Source organism: Morone saxatilis, unplaced genomic scaffold (assembly GCF_004916995.1).
Source record: "Morone saxatilis isolate NCDOM2014 unplaced genomic scaffold, NCSU_SB_2.0 Contig5, whole genome shotgun sequence".
NCBI classification, from domain to species: Eukaryota; Metazoa; Chordata; class Actinopteri; family Moronidae; genus Morone; species Morone saxatilis.
The window spans coordinates 4,092,115-4,103,572 of NW_023340095.1; the positions used below are offsets into that span (position 1 = coordinate 4,092,115).

An 11,458-nucleotide genomic window follows, 5' to 3' on the forward strand; every position below is an offset into this window, starting at 1 on the left:
ATAAATAAAGGAATTATCTTATTTGTTGTCTGTGTAACATCTGTCAACACTTATCAGTCACCTCTTCACGTTTTTGCACATATATATATAACATTTCTTACACAGACGGGATTAATATTAGTCCTCCTTTTTATACTTTATTCCTATTTTCATCACATCTTGTACCTATCTGCTTTATTTTCTAGTTTAATGTGTATTTTCTGTTGTGCTGCAGCTGCTGTAGCGAGTGAATTCCCCCAGTGTGGGATCAATAAATGCTATCTTATCTTAAATTAGAATATATTTTTAGTTTGGTATTCATTGTTCCTCTTTTGCTCTGGTGTTTCAGGTCATCACTGCACACGGTATCTGCCACCTGCTGGGCTACAGACACGAGACGGAGGAAGAATGGACTGAGGTTTGTTTGGAGGTGTTGAAATAATCAAAAGCACATTACAAAGTGACTTTTTCTCACTTTACTCCTACTGCTCCGTCGCCACGTGGATAGTTTTGGTTTTATTAGTGACGTTTTATCGCTCACCACTGACACTTTTCATTGTTTAAAGTAATCCACAACATATCTTTCCAGAACACTCTGCCCATTACTCTTGATCATCCAAAGAAAACTGTCTTTGGACTTTTAATTCGGTGTTACAGTAATTAGTTATAGTGGAAATTCAGTCTGTGGGTCATCCAGAGTAATGGGAACAGTTTTGAGAAGTTGTGGTTGAGTTGTTCAAATATCATTGATCCAAAAAAGACTAGACATCGGCGTAGATATTCAAGATGTTCCTTTAAAAATCTGCGTTATTTGTGTCCACTTCTAAAATGCTGTTAAACCAGAAACATTGCAGCACGATTAAATGACAAACTCTGCTCACATAATTGTTTTCAGACATCTGATGTGTCATTTCAACGCAGTTTGGGTTCTACTGAAACGCTTGCACCTTAATAATTTGTGGGCCACAAACGAATTGACACCTAAACGTGCCGTGTTGCCCCCCTGTACACACCATAGCAGGTAATCTCTTTTTAAAACACGTTGGTTTGTTTTTGTTTGCAGATGCTGCAGAGGGAAAGCTACATTCTGAGCGAGTACAACAGACTCACGGGAAGACATCTAGAGCCACTGACAAAGAGATGCACTCAGGATAGGTGACACTGACTGTCGCCTGTTAACTCTGCTGTTGCACTATGGTGCTTTTTGGTGCTTGATATTTTTGTTCTGTTGAATAAACTTTTATTCATTCCCTCATTCATACACGAATGTAAGTCCCCCCCCCTGGATGCTGTCTTCTCCACAGTCACAATGTGCAGCTACTGTTTTTAAGGCCTTTTATCACCTGGCAGTAGACGTGTAGCAGTTTGTGGATGTCATTATTAAAACACTGGATGTGAATGAAAGAAAGTTTAAAACATCAAATAAAAAAAAAAAGGTCTGTGCACTTTCACTGTAATATTTTATTAAAATCTGCTTTAGGAAGAGTCACTTGTGTATGAAGGGTAGAAAAAGCTGTTCATTTTTTTACTTCACAAATACATTATACCCTCTTTACACTGCGTCTGGGACAGGGTGTTCAGGAAAGCGCAATGTTACACAAATGTAAATCCAAGGTGGACATAAAAAAAGGAGAACCAAATTCAGAGTAACCTTGTCTGCTGTCAATCAGGTATGCATTCACGTTACAACAGAATACTGCACCTTCAGGAGTCAGCTAATAATAATGCACACTTTCTTTAAAACTGAAAACAAAGTGTCATATTCAGTCCATACTCTTATTTTTTATATCAGCCACATTTTATAATGCTTTATACTGTATTTTCTTCTGTGCTGTGGGGAGTAATAATAGTTTGGTGGTCTGAATACACCCAGCAGACACCAATGTTTCCATATTTCACATTAGCTATTGTGTACTGAAGTGTGATTTCATTTTTACAGTGGTAACAAAAGAGCTGTACAACCAGTGTGGAACCAGTACAGGAATAATAAAATACTTTTGCTCCGTTCTATAAGCAAGCACGCCTGATAGGAAGGAGTTGAACAGGGTTAGCAGAGGTCTACGGTGTTAAGTACTGTATACTGGCCTTAAAGATGGTGAAATAAAAGACGTTACGCTATAGCTAGCCTTCCTGGCGATCTATTAATGACTTCTATTCGCCGTGGCGCATCTTCATGGGTTCATTACGATAAATCAACCCTATGCTGCAATAAATAGAAAATCTTGGCTTTTTATAAAGGAAAATCTGACTTACACATTGTTGACAAACAAATTCAAAAACAACAAGGTTGTGCAACATTCAAAGTAAAGCTTGTATACATATTTATAAAAGTTTTCTTGGGAGGCACAAGGTCAAAACCCCAAAAAGAATAAAGAGGGCTTTACTGAGAAAAGTTCAGTAAAAACAGGCTTTGTTATTGTTGAGCTTAAGGATTTTTCTTCCCAAATCTATAATATGGAGACAACCACACACACAAATTAGTTCATAAGTCAAGCACAAAAAGCAACTGGGCAAACATCCACACACACACTGTGATAGAAAGCTGATTTGAATTGGCCAGTTTGTGCCAGAACATAAATATTGCACCAAATGTACCCGCTAAATACAACAACCCTCTAACTCTATAATAGCTTATACTCCAACATAGAATATATCTTTATTTAGTTTAGGAAATAAAGGGTCTGCAAAACATACAATCCATGAAGCACCGGTAGCACTCCGGTGTTTGATAGTTGCGTTTAAGTGAAAGTCTGATTGAACGGCATTAAAGTTTAAAGAGGTGTATCAAGAAAACAAACAAAGAAAAAACCTTTACAAAACAGCTGTTTGATAAAATCATAGCAAAGAAAAACTCCAGCCCCAAAAACATGGAGGCAAAATTTGATCCACTGAACATTTTTAACTGCATTTCTGGTATCTTAAAGAGTCTAGAAAGTTTAGCACCTGTGTTGGCATTTACAGGTGCTAATTTAGCAGGCCATTTAGTAACTTGGAGAGGAAAAGAAGTGCCTGAAGACGACCAAAAAAGGACGGCAATCAGTAGTACTCAAGGCTGTTCAGAGGAGAACTCCATCTACCAGGGTTTGTCTATAGATGTGTGTGTATGTGTGTAGGTGGATGTCCAAAATGAAGCGCTCAGAGGGGTTGCAGGACGTTCCTTCCTGCCTCTGAAGTGCTGCTGGCTCCAGATCTCTCCATTTCAGACAGCTGCTCAAACACATCCCTGAGGACACACAAGACAAAACAAAGTGCGTGTTAAAACCACCTCCGACACAAACACACACACACACAAACATGATCCGCTACGCAGTGTCTGCTGGGGTGTAAAACCTGTGACTCACTGACATTACAAAGGAAACATTGCACTGCATGTGTGTTCACCCCTTTCAAGTGGTCATAAATGGCTTCATCCAGGTTAAAGATTATAAGCAAACACAATTTTGACACAATGACAGGAAAACAAACACAGCCTTGGTGCCATTATATACACAACAAAACACCCTATCAGTACACCGTGCTTTACTCAAACTGTTTTAGCCATCGTGCCTTCAACAGGCTGGTACCTGGTTTCCTTATATTCAACTAAATTCTGTGTTCTTTCAACCTAATTATTCAGATTACTTTCAAAAGTATGTTTAACGGTGTCAAAGGTGTATTTAAATCGCCTCCATTATTCAACATTTTACTTCTAATGTTAAGGTCTATCTACATTTGTGGTAAACCGCCTTAGAAACCACGCTGATGTTAATAGAAGTGTGTTGAAGCCGCCTGTTCTGCCAGCTCACTTGTGCATGTAGAAGAAGATGTATCCACTGCGGTCACGGTCTCGCTGGACGGCCGCTTCCTGTGTGCGCGACACGTCCAGGTCATTGTAGGTGAGCCACGACTGCTTCTTCATGTCGTACACGTCACTGATGTAATGGCCTTAGGGTGGGAAATAAATCACGTTTATTTGTGGACCCTCAAAGCCATGTGGATGTGTTGTTGGGTTCAAAAGGAGCAGCTCTTTTAGAGTTAGTACACATAACACAGTGCTCATTAACACAAAGCACAGTCATTAACAATATATAATAAAAGGTAGAACTTTACATTACAGAAGGAAATCAGGAATTTCCACCATTGTATGCCTATTGTAGGTAGGATGTTCTTCCTGCTCAAAACTTAAGCAGGTGATTTCACCAGACATGCTAAATGTTGTGCAGCAGTAAGAGGGGAAAGCAGCTTAAATGGCGTGCAGGCAGCAGGTATGATGTTGAATCAGCTCATCAAACAACTTGTAGTGTCAACTGTGATAATGCTTCTTACTGAGGACAGTACTCAGTGTAAATATCTGCTCAGGCAATATATGACATAACGTGAATTCTTTAACACACAGTAACTTAAAACCTGTCAAACAACTTCTATACAATAGTTTACATAACTGGTGATATAAGACTTATCTGCACTGTGGACAGCGACACACACACACACACACACACACACACACACTCACCAGAGGAGGAGCTGCTCCCAATGTGACTGACGACACTGATGAGTCGAAAAGAGTTAGCCAAGTCTCCGCTCTGTGGATTACAACGTTTATAAGGAAATGCATCAGTGTGTTTCAGTGGATCCAGTGTGAACTGTATATCATTAGTACAGAAAGGTTTAGTAGGAATAATAACTTCTTTTATACAGGAACGATTTACTAGTTGCTTTTCAGTTTATTGTCCAAATACATAAAAAACTAAATCACATGGCAGACGGTGTGTGGCAGCAGGATGTCCAGTACCTCAGCGTTCCTCTTTAGGTTCTCAGCCTCTGCTTCAGTGTACTCCATGTCCAGCACGTCCTCGTTGCCAGAATCATCATCCGAGCACAGCAGATCAGGCAGAGAGTTGTTGAACTCTGTTGGGTGAGGAGGAGACACTAATACTGGTCAGGCATGGAGTCTTTTGCTTGTGTAAAAAGGAAAATACAAAGCCATAAAGGGTAAAAATTGCACTGAATTTACAAAATCAGACAAAAGTCAGAGATTGCTGCCGGCCTCCAATACCACTTTAACACACTCCAACAGTCACCAGCTGAACAACAGTGTCCAGGGAACTAAAAACTACTGGCCAAAGAAGCTCTGCATGTGATCATCAAAGCTCGAGTTTCACCAGTCAATCAATCGGGCTTCATACCTTGCAAACTGAGCTCAGTGGCCCTCTTCAGATCATCATCCTCTCTCATCTCTTGGGCCTCCTATTTGGGGTGAAGTGGAAACAAGGTATTACTTTGAGAGTTAGTCTAAGATATTTTCACTCGGGGAATGTCTGCTGGGTGTTTAACGTCTGCTTGCTCATGAAGTACAAACTTCAGTGGGATCAATACTATTTTGAAGCACGACACCAGTTGAGACTGGATGGTCATAATTACTCATTAAGGACGGACACACTAGTCACGTCAATTACTACTTTCAGTCTGCAGATTTGAGGGGTAATTGTTCCACTCTTTAAAAAAGCCCTACAGATGTCACATGGCCTTTATCTTACATGTTCCTGTAGGCTTTGGGCCAGAGCCTGCTGTAGTTCCTGCTCTTCCCTCTCCTGATCCAGACTGTACTGCTGGACCCAGTCCAGTTCCCCCTGCTGCTGCACGCCCTCTGGAGTCTGGTTCTCCTTGTTCTCATCCATGGTCAAGTCCAGGGAATCCAACACATCTACACAGGATCAACACACCAGTTACCTTAATACTTAGATACGAGTGAAGTTAATTTAAATCACCCAGATACTTGAGAAAAGTAAAAACTGACTGCCCACAGTAGAAACCCCATCTTGTGAATGTCTTAACTGCATAATGTTGGACTACCTGCAGGCTGTTTGGTTTCTGTTTCCAGCAGATCTGTATGATAGGCCAGGTCATGGGCATCCGTGTCCCCAAAGCCTGTGTCAGGACTGCTGGTTGGCTCGTCCTCCACAGGGGGTGGAGCCGAGAGCCCGGCCTCCTGCCGACTCATCTCCAGCACGGCGTCCAGCATTTCATCATCGTTTATGCCACTGAAGTCTGCGGAATCTATTGTTGCTCTCCGCTGAAAACATTTACACAGTGTCAGAACAGCAACTGAAAAAAAGAGGAATTGATCATAATTATCAGCGTGTCAGCAAATCCTCACCTCTTCCGGTCTGTCGTCGTCGTCAGGCAGACAGCTGCTGAGGCGTCGCTTGCGGCTCGCGCTCACCTTTCGGCTAGGCTGCTCTTCTTCACAGTCAGAGTCCAAGAGGATAGAGGTGCAGCTAGAATTGGCCACTTTCCCTCCAAACCTTCTACACACAGACATAAGCTGATGACACATTTTATCAAGGAGGCTGAACACAGTTTGTTGTGGCCCATGTAAATCTAACACTTGCTTCTTTTTCTCTGTGTAACATCATTATTTAGAAGCACTTACCGGAGAGGTGCTGTGGAGGAATTGACCAACTGTGACGTTTTGAGTGTTCTGGACCTTTGAGAACAACAAAAACAATGTTTAGAAGCCGAATTATTTGCTGCTGATTAATTAACCATTGGGCCAAAATGTATTAGTAGTAATTCCAGGTCAACTACAAACGTTTTACTTCGTTGTTGCTCAATAGTTCAGGATGTAATTACCCACAGTGACAAACGGGTTATTTTTCATACATTTTGTTTTAGGAGGTTTAGAGGTCTTACATGGAGGCTTGGGAACTCCAGCCGAGACTAATAGGGGGTCGTGTGGATTCAGTGCAGTGGGACAGCAGGGTCAGGTATCGGGGAATCACCACCTGCTGGCCCAGCTTGCTGTTCAGAGACAGCTGAGCGTTAAAGCTGTACCGTTTCAGGTGTAGGATGAGCACTCTGAAGGGGAGAAAAGATCCGAAACAAAGAAGTAATTGCCTTTTTTGTTTATCAAGAGCTAAAATGTTCAACTTCAAGTGTTATTATGAGTATTAGCATGATAACTCGTCATGGTGCATTTCACACTCAGTAGTCAATGTGTAGATACCTGGGCAGTTTGCTGAATTTGTGTGTAACAGTCGCCGCTTTCCCATTGCACTTTTCACATGAGTACTCAATTTCCTCCATCTGTAAAAAGGAAAAAATGACTTGTATAATTACATATCTAATTCAGACCTGTTTGTTTCATGTTAGTTACTTGCAAAGGAATATAACACGCTGGGAAAGTGGTCATATACATACAACCTGTATAGGTGAAAGACTCACTCTGAAAAAGAGATCCAGAGAATCCTGGATCGAGCGGAGCGGTAGGGTTTTCTTTCGGCGCGGTAGGTCAATGGACAAGTCGTTGAACTGCTCTCGCTTGGTCACCACCTCGCCACAGCTGCAAAACAAAAGTATAACATGCCATTCACTTTCTCCAAAGTCAAAGATACATTACATGGATACACTCAGGTGATCAAGCAGGAGAAAAGCCTCACCCTTTGCAGATGATAGTGTGCTGCACCTCGAATTCCATGTTGACCGCCACAGGGCACGTGTAGATGCGGGACGTGTCCACCTCTTCACCAGGCTCTGTCTTGGTCGCCGACGGAATTGCCTCCTGGCCATTCTCACAGGCCACAGAGGACGACGAGGATGCTGCAGCTTCGTTTGTCCAACTCTTGTTCATTTTCTCCACGTCGTCCTTTAACTGGTCCAAACACTGGCTCAGGAACTCATGAGCATCCTGGTAAACATTGTGACACACATGGACTTAATTAAGCACAATGAATAAAGGAACAACCAACGTAGTGTCTTCAGTGTCCAGATACATAAAGCTGACACAGACCGATCCACAGACTACATGCCACTACTAAATATTGATTGATTTGTTTTCTATTTTTACATACTTAAGATTCATTATTAGAGATCTGTTTTCTGTTTGACCTCTGCCCTTACATTTGACATGTAGTAGAGCTAAGAGCGTCACAAACAACCTTTTTGTCTGAACTTTGAACTGTTGATTCTAGAGAGAGATCTTACATTCTGCATGTTTCCAGAGAAACGCTCAGCTGTGGAGGAGATGGCACTCTTCACTTTCCTCAAGAGGTCCTTTTTTGTCTCTGGACAGCCCACATCCTTCTTGGCCATAAGATGAGCAAAACGCCTGCAAAGCAGCAAAGGTATCACAGTTTTAAAACATTCCTCTATGCAGCTTTTTTCAACAAGAACCATAAAATTCAAGCACTTTGAAGCACATTTTGAAACATTTTAGTCCATATCCAATCCCACTCTCTCCCCTTAAAGTTACCCGTGTCAACAGAGAATAACATACCTGAGCAATGCATTGATGGGCACCTTCTTCCATGGGATGCTCTGCTTCAGCATGTCATTGGAGAAGGAGGGCAGGCTGAAGAGGGACTGCAGGATGGCGTTCATGTAGCAAGTGTTGCCCAAGTTGGAGAAGCTGTGATATACGAATGAAAGGATTACACACAAACCCCATTTAAGCCTTTTTTCAACACTGTGCCTTTTTGCAGGACTTACAGAGACGTGTCTTCCACGATTCAAAAAATGTTAATGTTTGAAATCATAAAAGCTAAGAGCTAAGAAGGGAGGCATAAACAGCTCTGTCTGATTTCAGTGGTGTATAATTTGGGGTCACAATATCCAAAATAAAGTCTCTCTCACATACACCAACTGCTTATGCTTACATTTAGTGGCGCCCATCTGGCTTATTCTTACCCTTGCAGTGGGGGCTGAGGCTGGGCCAGACTGGAAGGCCTCTGCTTGTTCCAGCCACCGTAGTCCAGAGAGGGGCGTACTTTCTTGAAGGGAGTGGAGTGATTGGGCAGCATGAGGCTTCTCTTGGCTGTGGTGGTCTGTCCTGTACTGGATGGCCTAAATTAAAGATTATGCAGATGTGAAAACCACAAATCCCTTCAGTAATCAGCAGCCAAAACTGTATATCCATAAAATAAACATGTGCAAAAATGTGATCCTATTCTCCCACTAGACTAAAATGCTCGAGGATCGTCATAATACTTGAAACTTACCTATCCAGGAAAGAGTGGCTCTGGCTGTAGTCTTTAGTCACAGATCGGCTACCATAAAATGTAGTTGGCTGAAGGGGAGTTGAACCCAGTGGTGCTGAGGGAGAGGAAAAAGTCAGTTTAAGGTCTCAAAATACATGTTAATATTCTACGTAATCCCATTTATTGCCTCAAATAGTTACAAAAGGTGCTTTAGTCCAGACGTTATGCACATAAACAGGTAAATCCAATAGGCTAGATGAATTTTTCTACGTAACTGAAGACATAACCACCAGTATATAGGTGGCGTTGCTGAGCTGTGGGTGTAGAAGTTTACCTGAGCTCCTGTTTTCCTCCGCTTGCTTCAGCTTATCTTTGCAGCTCAGCAGATACTTCCTGGATGGATCCGATGTGGCTTTGTTGTTGCTAAAAAAAGACATATATGCACAGATTTTTCAGGCAGTTATCTTACTGTGGAAACTTTAGAAAAATGTATATATAAAATATGTTATAATGTCAAATATTTGCATGCACTATTATCTTACATCTGACAGCAATCACACGTGTAGATCATACATCTTACACTACTGTATAAATTAACATTCTGGTATTTGTCTAACCACCTGACGAGGACAGAAAAAGACCTAGATACAGTCTGACAAAATGCTACAACTACAGATCAGTCTAGACAGCGAGACATGTTGCTTTTACCTTGAGGAGTCGTTTTCCTTGGGGTAGTCCTCAGTCAGGTCACTTTCAGAGTTAAGGAGTCTCTTTCTCTTCTCGCTCCTGAAAAACAGGTACACAGAAACATTAATCACGACTGTCACAAGCTCAAACTGACCATCCCAAACCCGGAAAAAAGACAGAAAGACAAAAACATAATACCCAATAAATGAAAGGTGACAAGGTTCGACTTTAAAAGGACAGTCGCATGAATTAAGACAGTAGCAACGACTACATGCAGTGGCCTGTTGTCGTTGTTGTTGTCATTATCAGTATTTATACAACACAAAAAACTAAATTTCAGATTTTGGGAGGCTGAGCTCCACTGTAAGAATGCCGAGCATCATCACCTCAAGCTATATTTGAAAATGATTGTTTATCATGAGATAATTTGTACAGCAACAGCAGCATCAACTCATATATACCTATTCTCAGAGAGTCCAGTGCGAGTGGGAGTGGAAGCAGCTCTACTCGGGCTGCTCAGAGGCTTCCGCGGTGTCGTGTCCTCCCGGCCTTCTGCACTCTGCCGCCTCTGTGTTGTCTGGAAGATGTTAGGAGTCTGGATATGGAAGTAAAATGTAAGTGTATGCTTGTCTTAATATCTCCAGGTTAAAATTAAACACGTGTTCTCGCTCACCTGTCTCTCCCCTGGTGGACTGGTCTCGTTTTTCACAGCGCGGTTCCCGAGCACACTGAAGTTTGCACTTCCGTGGGATGATTTTAAAACTGGAAAATTAAGCAAGAATAAGAACAAAGTATATGAATGAAATCGTCCTTTGAACAAACTCAGTCTGGGGTTATGAATCCAGCTCACACAACCACAAGAAACTATGTATCAGAAGAGAAAGGCAACTACGCAGCGTCGAGTAAAAGGAACAGGACAAACTATCAGAAAACAAAGGACAGTGTGGGAATGAATCAGAATGAAATGCGACAGGATGAAAATGTTTCTAATCTGACCGTTCTTATTCCAAGGCTGTGTTAAAATCCAACATGCTTCACATTTAGTCTTTGTAGTCAAAAATAATGTCAACATGTTAAATATGTTTTTATTATCAAATAAAAAGGAAGAAAAGGTCTTTTAGAAATGCTCATGTTAGTCTCAGACGGCTGGAGGGGCCGTGTCTGTGTCCGACGTGAGGACCGCACCAGCATCTAACCAGACGGAGTGACATTTACAGGTTTACATGCTGTTTAATGTGCATGTGAACCGACGTTAGAGGTGAGCTTTCCTCTGATTTTATGGTGGACAACAAGACTTGTCTGTGAGTTGGACAGGAAGGAGACTTCAGCAGGTAAGCTCATGTGGTTGTTGTTCAAAGTGTCTACTCGCCTTACAGTATTCTGCCGAATTAATGAAAAACTAGGCGGCTACGTCTTCACCTACACTTAATTTCAGACTGACCATGTTCATGTGACATTAACCATCAACTCAATATATATGCATGTATAAAGCGTAGGTATAAATCCTAAGAAATGAAGCGAAGTTATGACAATGTAATAATGATTTTATAATCTGCATAACGGCCGGTGGATTCATTCAACTTTCACGTCTCAAATAAGAATCACATTGCTTTGGTTACCACTGATCACTCCTTCCTAAAAAGAGAAGTGGTGTAATTACTTGGCTTTCCCTGCTTCAGCTTCTCCAGGTATTCTTTAGTCCTCTGAACCAAAGTGGAGGGCATCTTATCCAAGGTGATGACGCAGTTGTCCTTCAGAGTCAGCATGATCCGGTTCATATTCTGGCTGATGGTCTTCACATTCTGGTTCAGCTGAGGGAAAGAAGACGACACAAGACT

The 11,458-nt window shown here is 41.7% G+C and overlaps 2 protein-coding genes across 7 annotated transcripts in view; one reads left to right on the forward strand and one right to left on the reverse strand.

Moving 5' to 3' along the window:
• The window catches only part of LOC118339206 (endoribonuclease YbeY-like), a 2,286-nt gene extending 678 nt beyond the window's left edge, over positions 1-1,608 (forward strand). The window contains exons 3-4 of the mRNA XM_035676773.1: positions 329-397; positions 1,043-1,608. Of these exons, the coding sequence (XP_035532666.1) occupies positions 329-397; positions 1,043-1,138 (165 nt within the window). The 3' untranslated portion in view covers positions 1,139-1,608. The remainder of the gene's footprint in view (positions 1-328; positions 398-1,042) is intronic.
• usp37 (ubiquitin specific peptidase 37) overlaps positions 1,423-11,458 on the reverse strand; it is a 14,381-nt gene continuing 4,345 nt past the window's right edge. For 5 of the 6 annotated variants that reach the window (XM_035676673.1, XM_035676672.1, XM_035676675.1 and 2 more), the window contains 22 exons: positions 11,281-11,431; positions 10,294-10,382; positions 10,082-10,215; positions 9,642-9,719; positions 9,268-9,356; positions 8,955-9,048; positions 8,644-8,799; positions 8,234-8,365; positions 7,942-8,065; positions 7,398-7,645; positions 7,183-7,300; positions 6,965-7,044; positions 6,652-6,816; positions 6,392-6,445; positions 6,116-6,266; positions 5,812-6,031; positions 5,496-5,662; positions 5,145-5,205; positions 4,751-4,866; positions 4,472-4,541; positions 3,765-3,903; positions 1,423-3,202 (listed from right to left, as the gene is read on the reverse strand). In XM_035676673.1, the coding sequence (XP_035532566.1) occupies positions 3,115-3,202; positions 3,765-3,903; positions 4,472-4,541; positions 4,751-4,866; positions 5,145-5,205; positions 5,496-5,662; positions 5,812-6,031; positions 6,116-6,266; positions 6,392-6,445; positions 6,652-6,816; positions 6,965-7,044; positions 7,183-7,300; positions 7,398-7,645; positions 7,942-8,065; positions 8,234-8,365; positions 8,644-8,799; positions 8,955-9,048; positions 9,268-9,356; positions 9,642-9,719; positions 10,082-10,215; positions 10,294-10,382; positions 11,281-11,431 (2,724 nt within the window). In that variant the 3' untranslated portion in view covers positions 1,423-3,114. The remainder of the gene's footprint in view (positions 3,203-3,764; positions 3,904-4,471; positions 4,542-4,750; positions 4,867-5,144; positions 5,206-5,495; positions 5,663-5,811; positions 6,032-6,115; positions 6,267-6,391; positions 6,446-6,651; positions 6,817-6,964; positions 7,045-7,182; positions 7,301-7,397; positions 7,646-7,941; positions 8,066-8,233; positions 8,366-8,643; positions 8,800-8,954; positions 9,049-9,267; positions 9,357-9,641; positions 9,720-10,081; positions 10,216-10,293; positions 10,383-11,280; positions 11,432-11,458) is intronic. The other variant, XM_035676677.1, reaches the window with a different exon arrangement.